This window comes from Biomphalaria glabrata, chromosome 5 (genome assembly GCF_947242115.1).
Source record: "Biomphalaria glabrata chromosome 5, xgBioGlab47.1, whole genome shotgun sequence".
NCBI classification, from domain to species: domain Eukaryota; kingdom Metazoa; phylum Mollusca; class Gastropoda; family Planorbidae; genus Biomphalaria; species Biomphalaria glabrata.
Genome location: NC_074715.1, coordinates 47244995 through 47269446, shown reverse-complemented (window position 1 = coordinate 47269446; position 24452 = coordinate 47244995). Strand labels below are relative to the sequence as shown.

At 35.2% G+C, this 24452-nt stretch overlaps 1 protein-coding gene across 2 annotated transcripts in view; it reads right to left on the bottom strand.

The window, feature by feature from the left end:
- LOC106052255 (glutathione hydrolase 1 proenzyme-like) overlaps window positions 1–17709 on the bottom strand; it is a 29808-nt gene extending 12099 nt beyond the window's left edge. For both annotated transcript variants that reach the window (XM_056030429.1, XM_056030433.1), the window contains exons 1-2: window positions 17577–17709; window positions 16291–16335 (exon numbers count right to left, since the gene is read on the bottom strand). In XM_056030429.1, coding sequence (XP_055886404.1) covers window positions 16291–16304 — 14 coding nt within the window. In that variant the 5' untranslated portion in view covers window positions 16305–16335; window positions 17577–17709. The remainder of the gene's footprint in view (window positions 1–16290; window positions 16336–17576) is intronic.
- Between the last annotated feature and the right edge of the window lie 6743 nt (window positions 17710–24452).

Sequence of the window (24452 nt, the reverse complement as noted above, 5' to 3'; positions counted from 1 at the left end):
ATTCAACAGTAGCTACGCATTTACTACAGTGCGTAAACCCTAAAAAATTAAATTTTATATTACTAAAATATGCATATTAATTTTTTTTAAATAAGGTGCGCACTTTAGATATTAGTATTTTATTGATAAGAGGATTTTTATTAAAGCTTTCGAAAAAGTGTAGGGGTTTCCACATACTTAAATTCGGCCCTGCTTACGAGCCCCTATTGCCCGAAGCTTAGTGGTTTAGGCGCCAATTACTCACACGTGAACTACCACTATAAAATAACATAAAGCACTGCCTATATAGATTATAGGAAATGTGAATGACAAGGACCAAATATATGTATATAGATAGATAGATAGATAGATAATTAGTCTTTTTCAGACAAAATAAACGTGTTTCACAAACCATCGGTATCTAATAAGCAAGCTAATAACATCATTTTGATAAATAATGAAGCCTTAAATATAAATGTTGCTAAAAAATAGGAAGATCAATTCCCCTTCCAGTTACAGGAACATTGACCAAAGGAAACTTGGGTACCAGAAATTTGGGCACTTTTTGACAAGGCGGAAAAACGGACACTCTTTAATTGCAACTTTATTTTTTTAAGATAATATGAATTTTTTAACATATAGTATACTATATATCCTTAATGTATGATCCATTGGTAACGTTCTCAGAAAAAGTGTTATTATATAATACTAGTCGACCGGCAATCTATGCGACCGCAGTGGGCCCCGCACTTTCATAGCACCCGCGCTAATTCAAGGTGTATAAATTATTAAATTAAACCATTTTATAACTTAAAAAAACAGATTTCCCGCGCCCTCCTGTCGATTTACCAAGAGCTCATGGAGATCTCCCGAAATTGCAAAATATACGAAAAACTCCTTAAAATATACAGAAATATATAGACAAAAATAGTCATTTTGGGGTGTCATTCAATTTGGAAAACACCAATCCTACGTGCGATAAATAAAAAAGGCATTTTAATAGTTCTAATTCTTTTTTTTTTATCTAAACGTCACTGACGGAGAGATAAACCACACAAAAATTATAATGGCTTTTCTTCTTTCGGAGGCCTCGTAATGTATATATAGACGTGAATAAAACAAATGCGATAATCGGGTGATCTGCAAATAATGGTAAACCCTAAAAAGGTGAGTGTGTTTTATAACAAAAACTCCAAATGGAAAATGTTTTAGGCAGACCAGACTCATAAACAGTGGCGTCACTAGGGGTTGCGGACCGGACCGGGTGAAACCCAAATGAAAAAAAAAAAGCACTTTTGCAAAACAGACAACTTAAAAAAAAATGTGACAATATCAAGATTCTAAACATATGATAATCAGGGCCGGCCTTAGGCCACTGCAACCTATGCGGTCGCAGTGGGCCCCGCACCTTCATAGGCCCCGCGCTAATTCTAGGTGTAAATTATTAAATTAGAACATTATACTTATATATAATAAAAGGGTTTCTCCTGGAAATCTCCTGAAATTGCAAAATATTTTTGAAAGTCCCGGAAATCTTAAATTATTAAAATCCCCTGAAAAATATACAAAGTTATCATTTTGGGGTGCCAATCCTACTTGCGATAAAAAAAAACGGCATTGTCAGCTTTCATTTAATAAAAATGTATTGCAAAGACGAATGTATTTTCTAGTACAGAATTTTAATTAATTTTATACATTATGCTTATCCCTACCCAGACTGGACCCCGCCAAAATAGTTTCACAAGTCTGTACGACGTGACAACAGGCTATTGGTCTAAACTTCCCACTAAGTTCCCACACGTTATGACGTTGCAGGCCAGTGTTCAGGCCTTCTGTGACGATTGGTCTCGTACCTCGTGACACCCCAGTGACGCCACTACTCATGTAAACTAGATCTATTAATTTCATTACATATTCTTTCTTTTACTCTTAGTAAACGTCTAATGTGTACAGTCCCACACGAATGCAAGCGGCATTTTTTTTTCTTTTTTAAAGTTTACCTAGTCGGCAATACAGATATGTTCCAAAAATCGTTAACGGGCATTCCCATCTGGATCACTTGTGTTTATGCCATTTTTAGACTTTTTTTTTTTGTTGACAAGTCACGTGATCGTCGGGCTAAGGCTTGTGTGAAAGCTCAAGCCACGCCGCCACCAATATCTGGCTATCTGGTAGAATGACCTCGCGCTTGTATCATGACGCTCGCTGTTGTGAATGAGATGGAAGTACGACCCACTCAAAACGAAGACATCCATTTAATATTTATGTTACATTATCTACCAATAGTTCTCAAATATATTGCTTTTGTAGATTAACTAGAGGCCAAGCAGAATTAGCCTATAGGACAGACAGCAAAGACCAAAACAACCAAAAGTCGGTAAAATAAAAAAAACAGCAGCAATGAATGAGTTTCTTAACAAAATAAATAATTATACAGATGCTACGCCACAAACGTTTAGGCGTATGCCCCAGTGGAGACCGCGCATAGAACCGAATGAGAATCACTGCTTCATATACTATGAAATATTTTCAAAAGGCAAGTTTTTGCAAGTTAAGTGCAGTCTTTTATGATACTAGACAGTAAACCAAAAGTCGTTTCTTCTTCGGCCACTTCTTCCTGTGTGCTGAGATCATAGAAAAGTATAGCTAGTTACCCAAAGACAAACTTAGACTTTGGGGCAGACTATTTTTTTTTAAATATTTCAAATAGCATATTGTTTAAAAACATATACCAGGAAGCGCTAAAAATAAAATCTAGATCTAGTGTAAAAAAACCTAGTAATATATAAAACCGAGGCGAATTTAAGACCGAAACGACACACGCAGTTAGTATTGTGTGTGTTCGTGTAATTTCTTGTGCGTGTGTGTATTCTGGGACTTCTGCTGTATCTTATTTCTCAGGCCAATGAGCACAATGAAACAGACTAATTTTGCATACTTATTAATGTCTCCACTAAAGCAATCAGTGCAGGATTTACCTACAAGCAACATATGGGAACGCTCGAGTGCCGGTATTACGTAACACCAAAAATCACCTTTTTTCTAATGCCTCCTCCCCAATGTAACAAAACTTAATATCCCCTCCTCCAGAGTAACATGACAAGAAAATTCTAATAAAAAAATAAAAGCCTTATTTGATACTATAATTATCATTTTCCTAAAATTATATTTTTCCTCATGGTATCGATAGAAATGATGCGAAAAGTATCGACTCCTTTCGCTGCTTCGATCTCATTAGCTAAATTATCAAGATGAAGATCACAGATTTCACTTGCGTCTCTCCATTACACCTCATCGCCATCAGAAAGTGTACCTGTTCTTTCATTGGAATATTAAAATGACAAATGTTTAGACCCCCTCACTCCTTGTAACAAATCGTAACAAATTTTTATACCCCCTTCCCCATTCCCTTGGTTGTTACGTATCCGAAGCTTAGCTTAGGGTTCCCATTTGCAAGACAAGACTATAAGATTTCAAATAATTAATATAAACAATACTACATTACCTAATCGTGACTCACTGCAATCCATGCGTGTCTACTCTTGTTACGTTCCGATTTGTATTATTTCTAAAATGTTGAATTAGACTATATATATATATATATATATAGGTCCAGTTTTTATTTATTTAAAAGTGGTCGCTCTTTGCAGAACCTGTTTCAGTCCCAAAGTTTCTCTTCCAAAATTGGACTTGGGCCAGGTTCTTTTTAGAACTTCATCGTAAAGTAACACGCATGATATTCCCTCAAATTAAATAAAAAATTGTATAGATGAAGACTATTGAAAACGTAAAAATAATACATTGCATAAAATCAAAACCACTTGAATCAAGATTATTTACATTTTGTAGGACTAAATGGATTGTACACACATGGCACTTTATTTACATACTGAAGTGAGATGACTATACTGAGCAAAAGTTATATGTTCCTGTGTATATTGTGTAGTGTATGTAACAAATTAATTCAATTGAGTAATATGTTAAAGTTTTCAGAACTCTCTTATGGTTGTTAAATTCTGCATATCTTTTCCCAGTGCAGTGAAGTTAACTTGTCTTTACAGTGACAAAATATTACTATGTGTAATACCGGTACATGAGAAAAGTTATATAGTTTGATTTTACAAATATATTTTTCAGTTCTTCCCCAGACTCTTACCTGCATAAAAAAAGGTGGGCGGGGGAGGGGCCAACTTTATTTTTCGGTTTCGTTAGACCGGCATAATGAAAAAACAAAGGACTGTAGTGGTTGTGCTAGATGAGCTGTCTCTTGTATTTAAAAAATCTCCTTCTCAAGTAGTAGGTCGTTTATGTTTTCTTTGCTAACCATGGCGTTGTTAGTTCTTTTTTTTTTTTTTTTTTTGCTTTACCCTGTAAAAAAAAGTTTTTGCACATAAATGAGAAAAAGAGACAAAAATAGATTCAGGTCACTTTGACTCTTCCAGAACTCTACACCCTAGTCAACAGTTACATCACAAAGTAAAAAAAAAAATCACTAAAATAAAATACTAAAAAAAAAATTAGCAGTAGGAAAGTTTAAAGTTTATATATAAACAGTGCTTTTTTTGTGTGACTGTACGCACCGGTACGGCGTACCGCACCTTTCCAATGTGGGGAAAAAATTATTATTTTTCTTGTAATTTAACTTTTTTTAAAAAAATTAATTTATTAGTAGTTAAAAGTTAGGCTGTGTACCGCCACCCTTTTTTTTTTTTTTTTACATAGAGCAAAGGAATAAATTGCCTTATGTCGATTATAATTATATTGCTTAGGACCTTAACAGGTCTAGATTCGGTCCCGCTTGCTTTTACATCTAAATGTTTACCTTCTTACAAATAATATAGGATAAAATATTACATTTTTAGTTAGGACAGAAATGGTTCAAGAAAATAAATGTTCACAACATCTGTAATATATAAACACTGTTGACGCATTTAAATAATATTTTGAGCCGATACACTTCTTACATTTAGCTTTAACACGTATTGTTGGAATTGAGGTGTCAAAACTGTTTTATTTTTCTTTAGATGGAACATTGTTGCAGTCTTTAATATATAAAAAAAGGATAGACTTTAATGAGTAAAGGGAATGATGTCGAACCGTGAAGGAATTATAACACTAACAACATTTAGTCAAGTATCGATTACAAAAAAAAATGATAATCGTACTCAGCTTACCACTAGCAGACGATCTTAACCCAACAGTGACCTCATTGACCCAACACATGTCTAGCAAAGCATTGGCGAACAGCGTGTGCTATGAATAAAGACTTTTTCATTCCAGGGACCAGGGGCGGACTGGCTATATGGGCAAACGGGCAAATGCACGGTGGGCCGGTACCTAATGGGCCGGTCTGGTCGCGACCAAATAAACAAAAATATCAATGCAGACACAAATGCCCGAACACGTTTTTTTTTTATTATTATACAATTTATTTTGTTTGAAATTCAACAAGAATATCAAAAAAAAATAATTACACTATACACTTGTAGCGCCTACGTATTATCATTTGCAAAACGTTAGGCCGTACTTTCTGCTATGCACGAGCGGCTTAGACTTCAACACTGCTTTGATGTCTTCGAGGCTGTGTTTGCTGGTCGGCATGGACCGTTGGATGGCACTCCTCTTTGTTTTTGCTCCTTCCCTCCCCCTCTTTTGATGGTTCCATTGAATGTTGAAAGTTAACGAAAAAGAGGGATGAGAGAGGTTAAGTTAGAAAACATTGATATAACGCAGCAAAAGAAAATAGGTGCAACAATTAGCTCTTTAACAATACTTAATAGAAATTAACTTTAACACATACACACAGCCGCGAAATTGCAAACCACCGAACTAAATCACAGTTCAATATGGGTATAAAGTTCTACTTTCTGCGATTTGAAAAGAAAAAGTAAGTTTCTTTTTGTTTATTTTTAATAACAAAGATAAATACATATTATAAATATTATTTAATTTTTTAAAAATCTAGATCTAAATCAATTTTTATACCATTATAATTGATGGCAAACATATGCTTAGTATGAAGGAATCAGTGATGAAAATTCTTATAATAATTACAATAATTTATATAGCTCTGTCATATCCGATATTTAATAAAAGGAGATTTAGAATCATTTATGTTTTAAATAATATATTCAAATACCAATCGCGTCTTTGAGAATGTACTAGGACGAAGCAAGAGCTTTTCTAACTTTTATAACTATCTTATTTTTTTAACAAACGTCTGTAATCTATAAGTAATACCAATACGCTTCAAACTCATTAGGCTGCTATTGTATTGTTTATAGTTTTCAGACTACATACATGTAAAAATAAAATACATTATGTAATCCTACGCAAGCATGCATCCAGTTTTCGATGCGTTATCATACTTTATATGTTTTGTAGAGAATTAGGCTTACACCTATAAAATGACACATGGGCGTAGCCTCAGACCTCATTGCCTGAAAGGGAAACTTTACTTAGTGCCCCAGTGCAGCTAACTTAAGCAAACTACAGTCACCAAATTTCATAAGCATAGCCAAAAGGGGTTTAGTGGTTAACCTCCCTGACCATCCAATACAAAAACTAAAGCATTTTACCATTTTCTACCAGACGCTGGACTCCAGTGAATAGCAGCTTTGGTTTTTGATTTTTTTTTAGCAGAATAGTAGCAGGCTAATTGCACTGTAGATACCTCAGAATATGCACTTTTTAAAGCTTAAAATAATGGAAACAATGCTTGGATCCGGGGCTTCCCCCGGAACCCCACTGGGAGAGCTCACAGCGCCGATTTTGATACCCAATCCACCCCTGTTAAGGACTATCGTTTTGTGTTATTGGATATACATTGTTACAATATTGTATATCTAACACGATTGCCACTAATCTGCACACTTTAAAAATGAATAAAAAATTATGAAAAACAAATTTAAATTCCATTCAACTTAGATATAGAATAAGTCTAAATTGAATCTCTCTCTCTCACACACACACACACAAACGAAGAATGTTAGCAGATTTTTTCAGGACAACATCTCGAGATATTATTGAAGGACTAGCAGGAAAAAAAAACTTGCCCTACCTGCCCCCCCCCCAACCCTTTTATTATCTTTTTAATCCACCCTCATCTTAACAATTAACACTGGTATAACACCGGCACTCACCCTCTCCGCCACTGCCCTCATCCCTATTTCGCACTATTTTTAATGGTGCCAAAAAAACAACAACAACAAATCAACTAATTAAAATGACTTTGTAATAAGTTTAAGAGTTGCGCCATCATTTGATAAATAATGTTTAAAACGATACCAACAACTAAAAATAACACGAGAACCAATGCACAATGGAAACTACCAGAGGTTAAATATTTCTATCAGCCGCCTTTTTTTTTTTTTTTATTCTTCTCGCGAAGGGCATAGAGGTTAGGATGTGACGTATTTAGCGAAAACTTTGACCTATTGACCTTTACGTGCAACTGCGATGATTGGATGGAATCTAAAATACGCTGGATAATTTTACAAGAAATAAATAAATAAAATTCATGGGATGGGATTTAAAACAAAAAAGAAAGAAACACGTTTGGAAAGCTGTTTGTTGTCCATCAGTTTCTGCACGATCCGTTGAGCAAGGCGAAGCCTTTAGTTAATGCTATAGTGATTACTATACTGGATAAATGACTTCTGGGTAGGCTAAAAATAGACTGACCTTGAGGGCTGTGGAAAAACAACAAACTTATCTCCCCTTTCCCATTTACTTACATCGGTAGTAACACTGGTGTCTGTATTTTTTATTTTTACCGGTTCTCAATTTTACTTGCATATTTGAAATATTTTTTTTTTAATTGACTGCCTTTTGTATCACTATTGTGATTTGTCAGATAACATTGATAAATTGAGGGAGTTTCTAAAGGTGTGTCTTTCTTCAGGGCCGGATTTAGATAATTGGAGGCCTTAGGCTAGGTGAATTAGGTGCCCCAAAAGGAAATAGAAAAATAAGAAAGAAACAGCGAAAAAATACAATTTCTCAACTTATCTGACAGTCTATAGTCAGATAATAAATCTAGATCGCAGGCAAAACATATATATATATTTTTAGTTAAGTCTAAGTCTATATAACCCTTATATATATTCTCATGACTGTGTTAGGGATGGGGAAAGATATATATGGTTATGTTTGTGCTGGGTGTGGCAAGAAAAAGTAGGTTACAGCTGGGACTGCGTAACCACCGGAAACACTGCATTCCTCGAGATCGTTACTCTTCGGACTCGAAGACAAGCTTTATTAAATAGGCCTATATATGTATGTATCGTAATAAAAAGCATATATATTTGCAAGACCATGAATTTGACAGTTTGATATTTCCTAACTGAATAATGATTTAACTTTGATTTGGACATGCTGTAGATAGATCTAAACTACTGGCCATGATTTAAGGATATTTTAAATATTTCAAAGCTTTCTGCTAGCAGTTTTAAAGATATTATTCAACTTCAACGTAAAATTTCATTTATTTTATTACCGGATCACAAGCAAATGACGCAATATAATTTTTCTTAAATCAATAATACGTACTTTAAATAAAATCAGATCGGTTCTGATAAGATTTTGTAAAGCAAATTTCTTCACGGATAATAATAAAGATTATTATTATTATTATTATTTCTTATCTTATCTTATATAATAAAGACGTTACTTCAAAAAAGAAGATGATTACAGTCATACAGTGAAGGTTGGCGACAATTTAAAAAGTGAAATTCAAGACATTTGTATTTCTTTACAATTTTAGGTGATTATATATTTTTTTAGACTACCAATAGGACTGCATCTAGAATCTAGAACAATATATTGCTATTGTTAATAATAAGCCTTACCTCTATAGATGAGTTTGATTCCTCCCCCCCCCCCCCCCAAAAAAAAATGCAAATATGTTTATATCTCTACTATTTTATTATCCAATCAGATACGAGCATTCATATAAGACCACCAACCCACAAACACACACACACATGTTCTGGGTTGTAATTAATTTATTGTAGTTTGCCACATAATCTGGGTGTAGCAGACATTACGCGAAGGGGTTAAATTCCTTGCGCCCAGGCTTCGATCATGACTATCAGGGGCCCAGGGAACATTGACAGATGGTTTTTATTACTTTTAAGAAGACCAAGTATTTCGGCATGACATTATTTCTTTTCAGAAGTTGTTACTAATTTTGGACAGTAAGGACTTCTATAAAAAAATGGTACATACCGTACATCGGGATATATCTTTTTGTGAATGTACTAGATCTAATTTGTCACATTCAATCTCCTAATTTCTTGGGATTGGGGGGTGGGGGGTGCACTGTGTCAATAGCCCTGGACACTGTGCTAGGTCATACACATACAAACAATTGAAAACTGTTGAGATAGAGACATTCCTGAAGCATTTTCATGACTGTCGGTGAAAACGTTTAGAAAAAAAAAGTCTTACAAATCAACATAGGAGAAACATGATCTATCCGAAACGTTAACTAGACTATTTTGGGCTATAAGAGTGTAAGGGTTGGTACCAAACATTACAGTGTGGATACAGAACATTACGGTGTGGATACAGAATATTACAGTGTGGATACATAACATTACAGTGTGGATACAGAACATTACAGCGTGGATACAGAACATTACAGTGTGGAGAACATTACGGTGTGGATACAGAACATTACGGTGTGGATACAGAACACTACAGTGTGGTTACAGAATATTACGGTGTGGATACAGAATATTACAGTGTGGATACAGAACATTACGGTGTGGTTACAGAATATTACGGTGTGGATACAGAATATTACAGTGTTGATACAGAATATTACAGTGTGGTTACAGAATATTACAGTGTGGATACAGAATTACAGTGATTATATTGGCTATAGGTCTATATAGTCTCGTATAAAATTGACTCTTCATTATTGATATGATATAGGCATATATTTTCAACTGTGCAAATCCATTCCCCAACCGCCCCACATAAGGTCACGCGAAAAAAACCTATGGGGAAGTATATTTAGGACCAATATAAGGATTATACCAGTATTCAACAGATAATATAAGGTCTTTAATTTAAGGACAGTCCGTGCTGAGCCATGCTAATGACAGATCAGAATATCAAACACCAAAATTTTCATTATTTCTTGTTTTCACGGAACGAGACATTTAAAAAAAAACAAAATAGGTGATAGAGGTTTCTGAACAATAAAACATTTATTTAAACTTTCCTTGGAAACTCTTCAATGAAGAGCTAGTATTTGATGAGGTTTCTTTTTCTTACGGCTTGTGATCCATGACGTTTTTTTTTTCTGGCAGACGATATAGCATTTCCCACTGGAAGGAGCTCAGCAATAGAAACAAAAAAATCGATTGGCAGACGTGTAGTAATCAGACGACACAGGCGTCAGACACGTTGTTTATGATACACGTGAATCGAATGCGCGCGGGCTCACGTCATCGTGACAGATCTAGTTAATCTCGTCTGCATCAAGATCTATCAACATATTAGATCTACTATAGTGTTTAGTATCACCACTAAGCTAGGCTATCCAGAGTACCATAATGCACTCATAATAAATCATGTATAGCTCCTCTTCAGCTAAAACACACTCACGCACACACACACACACACATATATATAAATCCCAAATATGCCAAATCAAAGTTTTAAAGTTATTTTTCTTAGACAAGTGCCTTTGTTTAAAACTTCATTTTTTTTTTTTAAACTTGCAGCAGTCGCGTTGGTCCGAAACAGAAATGGAAGAAAGCAAGGCGGGAGACATATGGACTGCAATCGATGAGCTGCCAAGTCTGACGAAGCTGATGAGAAAGTCGGTTGAAATAGTCAGGGGTGAAAAAATGCAAGGGTTGGTGGCAGCCAAAGTATGACGTAAATTATTAACCTGTGATTGTGCGTACAACTATGTACAACTGGTATCTGAATACAAACTTCTGCAGACGTCTGCTGCGAGGTGGCGCGCTAGGGTTAATGCTACTAAATAACATAGTTTGTTGTATTCTGTTGTATAGGATAGGTCAGCGTGTCGGCAGGTTGTGAATCCGATTACTTTCTTGGTTTCGGAACTTGCGGAACGGTTGAAAAGGAGTGGCTAAAATACATGGGCCGTGAAAAAGTCTTAGGGAAAAAAACTATGTTGAGTCTAACTGATTGCGATCTTTAGGAATCGTTAAGAAATTAAATCTTCACACATCTACAGGAAGTTGTTGAGATTTGATCAATACTATCTTATCATACATTCTCAAAATTAGCATTCAACGTCATACATTGCATCAGACTAGATTTTAGATCTTAAACCTACTCATTGAAGTGTGACCAATGCGATGTTAGGTAGTCTAAGTGGCGTTGAGAGTTGAGACATGATCTTTTTATATGATGCGCCACAGAAAGTGCGGATACTCTTGAGGTATTCATTATCTTGTACTTGTATTAACTCTCTGTCGTTGAACATCCTTTTCGAAAAAACGTTTTCCCTCGTGAACAACGGCCCATGGTAGATTTAGCATGTCTGGGCAAATCTTCTCAGCCTCAAAGTTGCGACCGGGTGGTAACAGTCTTTAGAGGAGACGGTATATGGAAGTAAAAGGAATCTAGGAAATTTAGGCACTGGAAATTTAGGCACCGGTAAATTATTTCCAGAACCCCGTTGAGGTGACTACCTAAGACCGAGTACGTTGCACTGGCGAGGAAGCAAGTGAGCTCCCCAAAAACCAAGCCATTATTGAAGCACCATTCAAGAGGCTGTCTAGTGGGGACGCAAGCACGGATGATGAGGTGCAGAGAAGGAATATGGGGAAATTTCCCGTGTGCTCGGCCTTAGACCTCGCCTCGAACTTCTAACCAAAGCGTCTTGGGATACGCGCTATGGTTAATAGGAATTTAACAAATTACATAAGCTTGGATCATTGCCACACAGACAGACAGGCCGATGGAGTGGCTCTTGAGTTCCAATAGTCTTCGACTCATTTCTTATGACAATTACATAGATTTGAAAAGTCCTACATCTTTAAAAGTCTGTGACAAGAGCCATCGGCCTAAGGCCGGCCATGGGCTAGGCCTGTATGTTGAATTATAAATAGTTTCAATATTCATGAGGCCAACATCATCATGTTGTAATTTGTTTTCAAAAACAAAAGAGTGTGTTTCTTTCTGTACCCTGCCTTTTCTTGAAGTTCCTGGCTCCAGATGGACCTGAACTTCCCTATGTAAATCTCCCGTTGCCTCGTTTTCGCTACCGGTACTCATTTTCGTGTTAGGATATTGTTTGCCCGCCACTTGGTCACGTGACGTACCCGACTAACAAAAGTATGCCCCCACGTGGCTTTCTTTACTACTACTAGACTACATTCATTCATTCTTTCTTCACAAGGATGAACAAGACAACGCAAACGCGCTCTGTCTCCACTCGTGTCCCGCCACCCTCACGTGTTTTCGCTTTGCTCCACTCGTCGCGGATTAAATTCGACGCCATGACTTGAACACACACAGCCACACGAGAAAACACACACGCTCATGTGAGCTGTGGCTATCAGACGCACGCACACACACGAGTGAACTACACATTCAGTATCACACGCACACATGGGGAAAATAATAGACGGGTTCAAGGGAGATAAGTGTTTGTTTTCTTGTAGGCCTACTTGTAGTCGGAGAAATACTAGAAGCGATATGGGGACCCAGAACTGCAAACAGCGATTCCAATAGGTCTATCATATAATAATAATAATAAAACAATGGTCACGAAAATCTGATCTGTAAAACATACATTATGCGGGGCCTTCACTCGTGGGCAGTTTCCATATAAGGGATGCTTAACCTTTAAGACTGACCAGAGGCGAGTGAAAGGTTGGCCTATATTAGAGTTGACCTAATTTCATACAACCGGATTGGGAAGGGGGGAAACGGACCGCGTGGTAAAGACAAAGCATAGTCCCCCCTCCCCCCGCTTATAAAGTCAAGGAAACAGATAACAAACTTTTTAAAGTGGATAGCCTCAACAATGATAAAGATCATGCTAATCTTATGCCTGTTGTTTTACCGTTACCGTAAAATGGAATAAATCGTTGGTGGTTAAAGTGTGTGAGGTTGTAACGAGGAAAACACTCTACAGGCTACTGTGTAAAGCGTATTTTAAGTAATTAATACAAAACCTAGATAATTTCCTTGTTATTCATTTGTTCTCCCCCCGCCATCCGCTCGGAGGCCCAGAAACCAAATACCACACACTTTGACTTAGCTGCTTCGTCACATCGCCATTCCCCGCCACGTGTTGTCCCCATAGACTGTGTGGCCACCATAACATCGTTAGTGCTTTATTCGTTTGATTTTATTAAATCCTAGAATAACTTGTGCGATAACGCTAACATTATACATTTCGATATCCAAACAATAAACAGTTTGATGAAGACCAAAAGTAAACAAACAATTTCTTTGTTTGAAGTGATTGAACAAATAATCTTAAAACTCAGGACCAAAAATATGACAAAGTTCTGCACATTTGACTTCGAAGTGAGCATGTGTGTGTTGTGAAGTTCTACATTCACATATAGACAACAAACTCTATATGGCCCTTATAATGGTTTTATGGATGCTTTCAATATTTCGAAGAATGAGCAAAGGTTACATTGCCTTGTGTTGCTATCTCAAAAAAATTAAAGTTAAAGTATCAGGTCTAAATCCGGTCCTGGTAAAAGAGTCAATATGAAGTCTCCCCCCACACACACTCAAGCGTTACGAATATGCAAGTTTTTTTTTTTTTTTAAAAAAAGGATAATCTATACTTTTGAAGTAACAATTTACATAAGCTATATGCATATTACATTCTTTTTTTTCCACACAAGGGAAACAATCAAGTTATAACTTTACGATAGTATAGAGATATCAGTTATCCTTCCATGAATAAGCAATTTAAGAATGTGTTATCTACTTAAAGATATAATAGAGTAGCTAAAAGCCTAAAACGCATAGAGTTAAAAAGTTTTATATCGTTAATTTATAAATATGAAAATCTTGACGACCGAGTGATAATAAAGGAGCTTGGCTACTGTACACTCGAGTTAGAATCTCTCTTTATTTTGTGTGTGTGTGGAGGGAAATGGCCTTTTTCAGCGTAGTTAGTCCAACCAGTCTGTTTACCCTTTTCTGAAGCTCGAGATTTTGGTTAACTATAGTGCTGGCAACACCATGTTTTTTTAAAAGAGAAATCAGATATGTTTATTTGCGTTTTGCCGGAGACTGTTTCTTTCTACATATATCTGTTCATAACCACAAAGTGAATGAATATTAATAAGTTGTAAAATTATGAATAAAATCGCTATATCGATAACGTTTTTGTTTTAAGATTATCCGAACACATGACGCACATAAAGGAAGTTTTGAGAGAGGTGGGCACCGCCATAAGAATGAAGGCTATAACAGGCTATCTTGCCATAAACTTTAGTTAGCGGAAACTTTACTGTCAAAATCTATTTTGTATGAAACGTTTTCATACATACATATTTCCTGGCGCCTCTGGTCGACTTGATGCAAGACCCCCACTCTTTGGCTCCTAGTGACGAGCCGCCGATGATAATTAGGCCTACTTGCAGGCTTTTTGACCAATGTTATTAAATGAAAGGATTTGAACCTTCTCAATGTATCTTTTTTTAATGGAGCTGGGTAATGAGGATGTATCGTCGCAGAGGCGTCGCTTGGGTTGGTGTCGCCGGGTGCGATTAATTAATAGTGTCACTCCCCATCACCCCATCTCAAAATAAGCTTTCCCAATAAAGTCTTTTATTATTTCATTCTTTTTGTTAAAATGTTAAAAAAAAAATAACCCATAGAGTTATTTCATTGATTGGTTACACAACTGTCAAATGCAAATCGATTCGTATGGAAAAAAAAATTGTTTCTGACATTTTACAACTTGGTGTGTCAGAAGCCAGAGGTGATGTCCACCACATAAGCTACTTGTTAATTGACCACATCTAATTATCTGTCTGTGAAGATCGTGTCAGAGTAGGAAGCTATCGCATTCACCACAGTGACTTATTTGTAGACTTTACTAATTTAATTAGCTGATCGTGTCCCAACTCCGTGATGTGAATACCTTGTTAAGGGAATACATAGTTATCAAATTCAACTATGTCCAGTAAGCATCGAATGTGATGAATCTAGATATATAATCTATTAGATCTAGATCTGCATGTCTTTACGATTAGGAAGACGGTCCTTTTTCTTTGCAGGACCTCGTAGCCCACGTCATAAAAGAACACTTCTAGAGAGGCAGAGGTGCTGTCCTATTGATTCCGCTTTCTTTCTGCACTCGGCATTTCTAGAACCAGTGCTTTTTTTTTTTTTGTGACGGCTCGCACTGGTAGGGTGGTACCGTCAACTGTTTCAATGTGGGGAAAAATATTACTTGTCTTGTATTTTAACGTTTATTAATAATTTATTAGAAGTCAAATGTTAGGCAATCCATCACTGAGTACCGGCACCTATTTTTTTTTTTACAAAAAACAAAACAAAACAAAACAAGCACTGTCTAGAACTATATTCGCAAAGCGAAATCTTTCTATTTATAATGTTACTATCCAAGTGAGCATATCCTGCACCGCTTTCTACAGATTGTTGTTCTTATTTCATGTTCTTCATCTATCATTTGACAAGATCACCAATGATAACTGTGGCAAAGTTCAAAGCAGCAGCACATTAAAGAAGGTATCCTTCAGAGAGGCTGGCTATGGTTTGGCCACACCTTTCGCAAGCTTGCATCTAACGTCACAAGACAAGCCCTGATCTAGAAAAAGGAAGTGTAGATGACCCAAAATTCATTGCGCCGAAATTTGGAAGCAGATGCCAAGCAGATGGGCAATACGCGATGACAGTTGGAGAAGCTCGCCAAGAACTGAGACGCCTGGAGGAAGGTTGATGGACTATGCCCCAGACAGGACCGCAGAGATGAAATCTCACGCTTGCATTCATTTACATTTCTTATTGTGAAAATCTCCAAGAGCTTATGGAACGTACACGGGGTCTTAAATACCAAAGTGTTGACAAAGATTACCATGATTAACTTTGAGTTTGAAAATCCTCAATATGCCATTTCAATTCTTTCTGTCCACCGCTAAGTCCATTATATGAAATTTCCCCTTCTCCACAGCCAAATTGGCAAAACGTATAAGGCTTACTATATCAAATTACCTACTACTTTATTATATCAATTTACCTACTACCAGATACAGTCAGCAAAATCAGAACAACATACCTGTACCGGTAAATGCGAAGACTACAGACACAGTAACTTACCTGGTAAATGTCATCTTGATGCCGTCACAGTGAGACTATTGAAAGCTATGGGATAAAAGATAGACCCTGATTACAATAACACCTCACAACATATGCGAATGTCTATTTTAGAATACAAAATAAAAATAAAGAAAGATTATGTTTTCACATTAACTCATGAGGGCTCTTATCCGCCAATGTTTGGTAAGACAATGCAGTGAAAAAATAGGCAGTGATTAAAAACACAATAGTTTTCTATTCAAGGCAAATTATTCATTCAATCGATGAGCAAACTTATATAGGCCTAGACATTTGGTCATTGTTGTGATCATTGCCTTTAAGTTTCGAACGTCCCTCCTATAATGAAGATTTAGTCTTAGCCCAAAATTCTTTCAGGACGGCAGCAGCGGATGGCAGCAGGCAGGTTTTAAACTCCGACCATCATGTCGACAGTCCGAAGCGACTACCACTCGACCAGCCGGCTACTTTCTAACAAAATAATTGGCTAACTTATGGGGCATGCTACAGTGATGACATTTACTATCGACTCAATAACGTACAACAAGAGGCGCGGTGGCTGAGCGGTAAATCGCTTGGCTTCCGAACCTGGGCTCCCGGGTTCGAATCACGGTGAAGACTGGGATTTTTAATTTTGGGACTTTTGGACGCCTCTGATTCCACCCAGCTCTAATGGGTACCTGACATTAGTTAGGGAAAAGTAAAGAGGGTTGGTCGTTGTGCTGGCCACATGACACTCTCGTTAACCGTGGGCCGCAGAAACAGATGACCTTTACATCATCTGCCCTATAGATCGCAAGGTCTGATTCAAAGTTTATTCAAGATTTTTTTAGATCTGTTTGTTTGTTAGACTACCTATGTTAGAAGATTATTAATACTTCCCTTGGGTGAAATGTCGAAGCAATATTTCTATTCTGGAGATCATGAATCATCCCTGAAACACATTAGGTCTATCGGCGTTACATGAGCTTGGCAGAATTAAAGTCATTGGTTAACATGCATGACTAGATTGACTTAGGAATCATCTTCTTTTTCTTTGATGTAACGTTCTGTATTTTAATAAGAATTTAACTTATTTGTTGCTTTAGATATCGATACAGGACGGTTTCTAATTCATCGCGTATTTTCGGTCTAAATTTTTTTTATCGATTTCATTTGGGGCCACACTCGCATCGCCTAGGGCCTCCATATTCGCTTCGCCTAGGCCCTCCAATTACTCAAGGCCGGCCCTGATGCCCATTAGGGCCTTCATCTACAGAATTTATTGTTTCTAAAGATGTAATACTTACAGATGTATTCGAACAGACGATAAGATTTGTTTACTTCACAGCCTATGAGACATGGAACACTGTCACAAACATATAGGCCTATAAAACTAGATCTTTAACGGATTCTAAACAAAGACAATATATTGTATTGTTGGTATATAGGCCTACTAATTGGGGCGGGGGGATATTAGGCTGGAGCATGTAACAAGATTAATGTCTTGGGCTACTTTGACCATAAATAATTGTGCGTGTGTGTGTGTGTAAATGACTAAACGTGTGTCTATGTCTATAACGCATGTGTGTGTACCTATATGTGTATTAAGGTAAAAAGTCTAAATGTTTCCATGGTGTGTGTATGTGGGGGGGGGGGGAGGTATGAAAAACAAATCTTTAGTGCATGCTAGCCATCATAAATAAATCAATAGATCCAAATAATTAGAACTATTTTTAGATCTAAACCTTACATAAGCTAGTGCATTCCTATCTCCTCTGACCTCTGCGCCAGCATTCCTCAGTAGTTAATTGACAACGTGATGTCAAACAGGAGTAATGGTATGGACTAATATGTCTTTAGTAGAAATGGAAGTTTTTTTTTTTTTTTTTCACTCCTAATTAGACAACTCTTTAAGTTCAGGCTTGCTTACTTACTTGTTGAATGAAACTAGTCAAGCTAAAACTAAACTGGTAGGTCTATATCCTTTTAGGACTTGGTTAGAGTAAGGTCCCCCCAGTGCTGGATTTAACTATAGGCAACATAAGCTATAGCTTAGGGCCCCCAATTGTTTGGTCGCCCCCCAAATTATGTTTCCAAGGATATTTTCGATCATTTTGGAGAAATAGCTAAGGAAAAATATATGCCTTGTATTGATTACAAGGGGCCCCGTTTCTCAAATAGCTTAGGGCCTTATCATGTCTAAACTCTGTCCTGGGTGAGCCCATTCGTTTTCGGCATCTGGCAGCTTCTTTCATATGAAAGTCTTTGCAAGCGGTCTTTGGACGTGGTCGTGAAATCTAGTTGCTGTTGATTTGATTCTAAGCAGTGATTAACATAATCAAATCAAATTGATCGATTCTAACCTGATCACGATATTATAACTTAAAGATGGCTGTGGAGTTTGCTTTTCGCTTCGAATAGCCCATTACATTCAAGGCTTGGTTAGGTCGGGCCGATTGCTTCATTGTCTGCATTTGCTTTAATTTATTTTATAACTAGTGAATAAATGTCTTTTTTTTTTATTGACTAAAGCAATCAACAAAGCTTTCCGCGTTAGCTAAAAAAGAACGTGTGTAATGTGTACACACAAACTCGTAGGCGGTTCCTGTAGACCAATAGTACTCACATAGGACTGAAAACAATTTTTTTTTATTAGAGAAGAAATCGCAAAATAGCGAAACTTGTCCTCAATGACATTGTTGGACTACACTAGGTTTTAATAAATTGTGTAATTAATTTTTTTTCGAATTAGCCAGTGCTCTAACAATGAATACACATTATTTTGGACAAAGAAAACAACAACAAAACACAAATTAAAATCTTCCCTTGAATATATTGTTTGGTCCAGAGGGTAGTTTTGTAGAAGCATGGCGGTAGTTGAATCTCGGTAAGGGGAGGTCATCATAACGATCACCTGCCAACTAGTGCTAACTATTGTTTAAAAAAAAAAAAAAGCGGAAACTAAAACTCTATGACCATATCACAAGGTCTTCGTTGGTTTACAAAGACCTTCCTTCAGGGAACAGTACCAGAAAAAAAAAAGATGAAGAGGCAGGCTTAGAAAACGATGGGAACACAACATAAAAGAACGGACGGGCCTGCCATTGAAAGAGGTTCTATCCAAAGCAGAAGACAGAGAGGAATGGAGAAAGACGGTCGACAAATCTTGTGTTTTGCTCCAACGGTTCAACAGACTAAGGAACAGGCGAAGGTGAGGTGGGAAGGTGAATGGTAGTGAAGCAGTTTGCAAGATTTTGTTTGCTGCTGCAGATGATTTTATACCAAGCATTGTGAAATTTGATTGTTTTATAAACAAATGTAAATTTCAAGCAATAAGACGTCAAGTAAAACGTAATTATCTTAAATTCTCTTATTTCTAGTAAACTCAAGATATCTAGCTCTTATAATAGGCTAAATAAAAAAAATTATCATAGAGCCCCCATATTGACGACGACATTAAACGACCAAAAAAAAAATACTAGCCATAAATGTTACGCGCTGCTCGCGGGTCTTAATTTGTGTATCACTGTCGATATAGTCACTGAGAGTGTTTTGGTAAAAATTACGAGGTATAATGAGAGCACCGCTCTGCCTTTAACGCGATAATATGAAAAACTAATTAATTGTTGTTTTAAATTATGTTCCACTAATATGCATACTAAATAGATTTTTTTCTCTTTAAAAAAAAAGTAAACATTTTTTTTAAATGTAGTAGTTAGTATGACAGACGTATATAACTTGGCAATAAGATTGTAAAAAAATAATTTTTGTCAAAAAATCTAAATCCGTTTGCATAAATGTGCTAATAATATGGTGAATACACAATCTCCCTTACTAAATAGCCTTCGGTGTTTATTACTATTAATAGTGAATAGTTGTAAATATGGTGTATTTGTATGAAAAAACTGCTTGCATAATTGATTTAAATTTTTTTTTTTCGCTTTCAGAAAATAGAGAACAGCAGTAGTTGCATCAGAACTTTGAATGGTCTAAAATACTATAAAAATTCAATATCTTTTCTAGTTTATGAGATCTGAACGGACCCGTTAGAGTTAGGTGGAATGGGTAAAGGTAAAGTACCCCTTTCAGATCTTGCGATCTATAGGGCAGATGATGTAAAGGTCATCTGTTTCTGTGGCCCACAGTTAATGAGGGTGTCATATGGCCAACACAACGACCAATCTCCTTTACTTTCTCCAACATTATAACATCAGGTACCCATTAGAGCTGGGTGGATTCAGAGGCGCACTAAAGATCCCGAAATTAAAAACTGAGATTTAAACCCGTGACCCATCAGTTCAGAAGCAAAGCTCTTTACCACTCAGTCACCAAGCCCCCCTTAGAAGCTATGGTAACAGCTATTTTAGTGTTAAAAAAAAAAAAAACTGAAATAATTTGTAAAATAAACAAGGATGATGTAAAATTATAAGTTAAAAAAAAACACCTGTAAGTCTACCATTGGATTGAATGAACTTTAATTTCTAGAAGATATTTTAGCTTAAATTTTTAGACTCATAACAGGTTTTCTTAGTTGTATCACATTGAACACAGACATTGTGAAAATACAAACATTATGAGAATACAAACATAATAGAATACAAACATTATTAGAATACAAACATTGTGAGAATACAAACATTATAAGAATACAAACAATGTATAAACACAAACTTTATGATGAAATAAAAATTGTCATACATATCATAAAATATTTCATTCAAAGTAATTAATTTAATCGTATTGAAAACCTAAGATAAAAAAAAAACTTAAAAAAACAACACTAAATTAAAAATGCTTCCTTTTCAAATAAATATTCTTGTACTAATGTATTTTAAAAAAAGTTTGAACTATTAACATGTTTTGATGTGATGATTAAAAAAATAAACAAATGCACTCTTTCGCTCTAAAGTAAAAAAAAAAAATTAAATCTCTGGACTGATTACATGCTTCTCTAGTGACATTCCCACAAAGAAAAGTAAAAAAGAAAATTGCAGCTTTTGGTACTGCAGATATAAAGTCAATAATATACATGAACACTGGATTTATTAGAAAGATGAAAGGGTAACACATTAAGGGAGGACTCATTATAACATACTCAACAATTACCAAACACATCATCTCCCCCTCAGTCAAACAAGTGATATATTAAGGTCTGTATAAACTTTTCATGTATTCTTCATTAATAAAAGATGAGGGGGGAAGCTTTCACAAATAGTTTACAAAAAAAAAAAAAATTCTATGAAAAGATCAGTGCTGAAAAATTAAATATTGAATGGAATATCATTGAATAATACTAAAATAAAACTGAAACAAATGAACAACATATTGATATGACACAGAAATTCATTGAATAAAGCATTTGTTGTCATGCAAACATTCGTTATGGCTTGGCCTGGTAGTAAATAGTGTGTGATGAAACCCGTACTGTAGAATGGAAAAGGGCTTTATGAGCAGTACACATACAAGAATTATATCAATGGAGCCATTTTGCAATACAAATAAAAATGTGCACTTTTTGAAGAGAACAGTTACATTTCCCACAAAATCTATGCACAAATCCAATGAAATGATCTGATCTTATCATTGCCGAGTCTACATTTAATTTCTCTGATATCACTAAAAAAAATTTGTCCCTCAAGGATCTTTAGTGATCTGTAAAATAAATAAGTAAAATATGTAATATTACTTGACTAGTTTTAATACATTTAAATGATATTATCAATATCTGAATTATTTTATTGAGAATTCATTTTTATTATACTACACTCTTTGCATTGATTTCTTCAGAGAAAATATTATTTCACCTTAAAACAAAGCACTGCATTAACCTATTCTTAAGGATTTAAGGTTAGCTCTAAGATAAAAGCAATCCACTCTTAGCAACTATCAGCCTCAAATAGTTAAATAAAAAATTCCATATTAATTCACATTATTATATGTCTTAGATCATCAAAGCATAGCAAAGCTATCCATGGTTCAAAAAAGATTTGTTCAATATCTAAATTTTGTGATATCATTTTACAAATGGAAAGAAATCATGTGCAAGCTTAACACCAGGGTTAACGCTGAGTAACAATTAAAACAACTAGGATTAGCATCAACATCTCTCGGAGTCAATGTTTAGCTTCGCCAGCTATAAATAAATGTGGAAGATGGGTTGCAGAGATGAAACACAAAAATTTGATATGACTCAAAATCTGCTATTTACTCAAACAGAAGAGTGTTTGTAACTTGCTAAAACATTTGAATCAATACCATTTAGAGTTTCAAAACGGAATCACATGGAACCATTAAATTCACAAAGCAACCAAGTCCACAATTTTTCAGAACTTAAATGTAAATTCAGATAAAAGAAACAATTGTCATAGCGAACAAAGCAGAGTCGATTGAACAGTTGAAGAAGCATTAAAGTGAATCAGAAATAATGATTGTTGAATATAAATAAAACAAAGCAAATAAATATATAAAAAATATGAAAAAAAAATCAAAAGTTCTAAGAAAAAAAAATGGCAGCAACAAAAGTATCACTGGTCACTTCAGAAAACAAAAACACACACACACAGAAAGAACTATATAAGACATGCTATATTTAAACTAAGATATTTAGATCTTGCAAGTTTTTCTAAGTTGAATTAGTCAAAGGCTATAAAACTGAATTAGTTTATTTCTCTGAACAAAGTGCATACACATGCATATTCAGAATGATTTAGTTTAAAAAAGAAACCCTAAAAAAATCCCCAAACAATGTAGTTTACAGTTAACATTTTTCTGCTGTAAAATGTTTAACTCATAGCTTGCTATTCTTTGATTGAAATTTAAGAAGGAAAAAAAGGGAGGAGGAAAAAAAACTACCCACACACAGACTTGTATGTTCAAGTTTTAATGAACTGAAAACATGATAAAAGAAATAGAAATCTTAAGTACCTATTACACAGGTTCACTTATTTGCAGTTTCAATTTAAAACATAAACAGTATCACAAAATACAGCGCCAAATTATTCAAACTTTTTGGCTATGCTTTTAAACAAAACCAAAAACATTGTTATTTTCTATAAATGTTTGAAATGTCTAATGATAAATATCTTTTTCTGTTTTTATTAAGGAATTGTACATACAGCTTTCATTTAGTCTTTTTGTTAAATGTGAATAGCATTTTAATTTTTGGTTACTAATTAAAATTGACAAAAAAAAAAAAAAAAAAGCAGATCAAAGAAAAATAAATAGTACCTACACTGTACTGGACTTATAATCAAATCATCAAAACAGTTTTGCTGAAAACACAAATGTCGCAAAAGTCTTGCTTGCACTTTACAACTAAACCTAGCAGGTGGTACATATTACGTTTTACATTTTTCATATGTTCCTTCAGTATTGAACATTAATACACCCTAACTCAAATCTTCAGCAGGATGTCAGGGGATGGCATAGGGTAGGATTCAAACTCAGAACAATATAGACTGCAGTCTAGAGCATATACCACATGCCAGGACTGATACATTCCTCTCAAATGGCATCTAAGTTGCACCTGTAATTTAATTACAGTTTAGTCTGTGGTTAAAATCAAGAGAATATAAAAATGTAGTTTCAGAGTCCAATACAAAAAATCCCTAGGAAACACCTAAAAAAACATTTCTTAACTAATCATCACATTCTTCTGTACATTTATTTATCCAAGAAATGACAAGAAGTTTAATTTTAATTAAACAACAATTAAAAAAAAAAGGATGATCTTTTTTTCTTCACTCCATCTTGAAAATAAGTGACAAGCACTTTTTTTTGTTTTGTTTAATAATACACTGCACTCTTCTATTTATAAAAATTCTTTTTAAACTCACAGCTTCCTAAGTTAGCCAGGTAAAAGGAAAAAATATCTGTTGAAAAAAAGCTTAATTTTTTTTTACCATATCTCATAGAAATACAATTGTTTATTAGGGAAATTGAAAAGACAAAAGTTAAAAAAAAAACTAATGTATTTCAAGATGTTTTAAATGTATGTAGGCTATTTATTAATCTTTAGTTAATAATACTGATTCTGTGATATCTGCATAGCCACTAATTCTCAAAATAAATTACTTTTATACTCTTTATTCAAATGCTCTGGTTTAATTTCACTGGAATGTCTATATTTTATATATGTATAAGTATACATATGATAGAAGTATATAAAAAAAAAGGCAGTATAC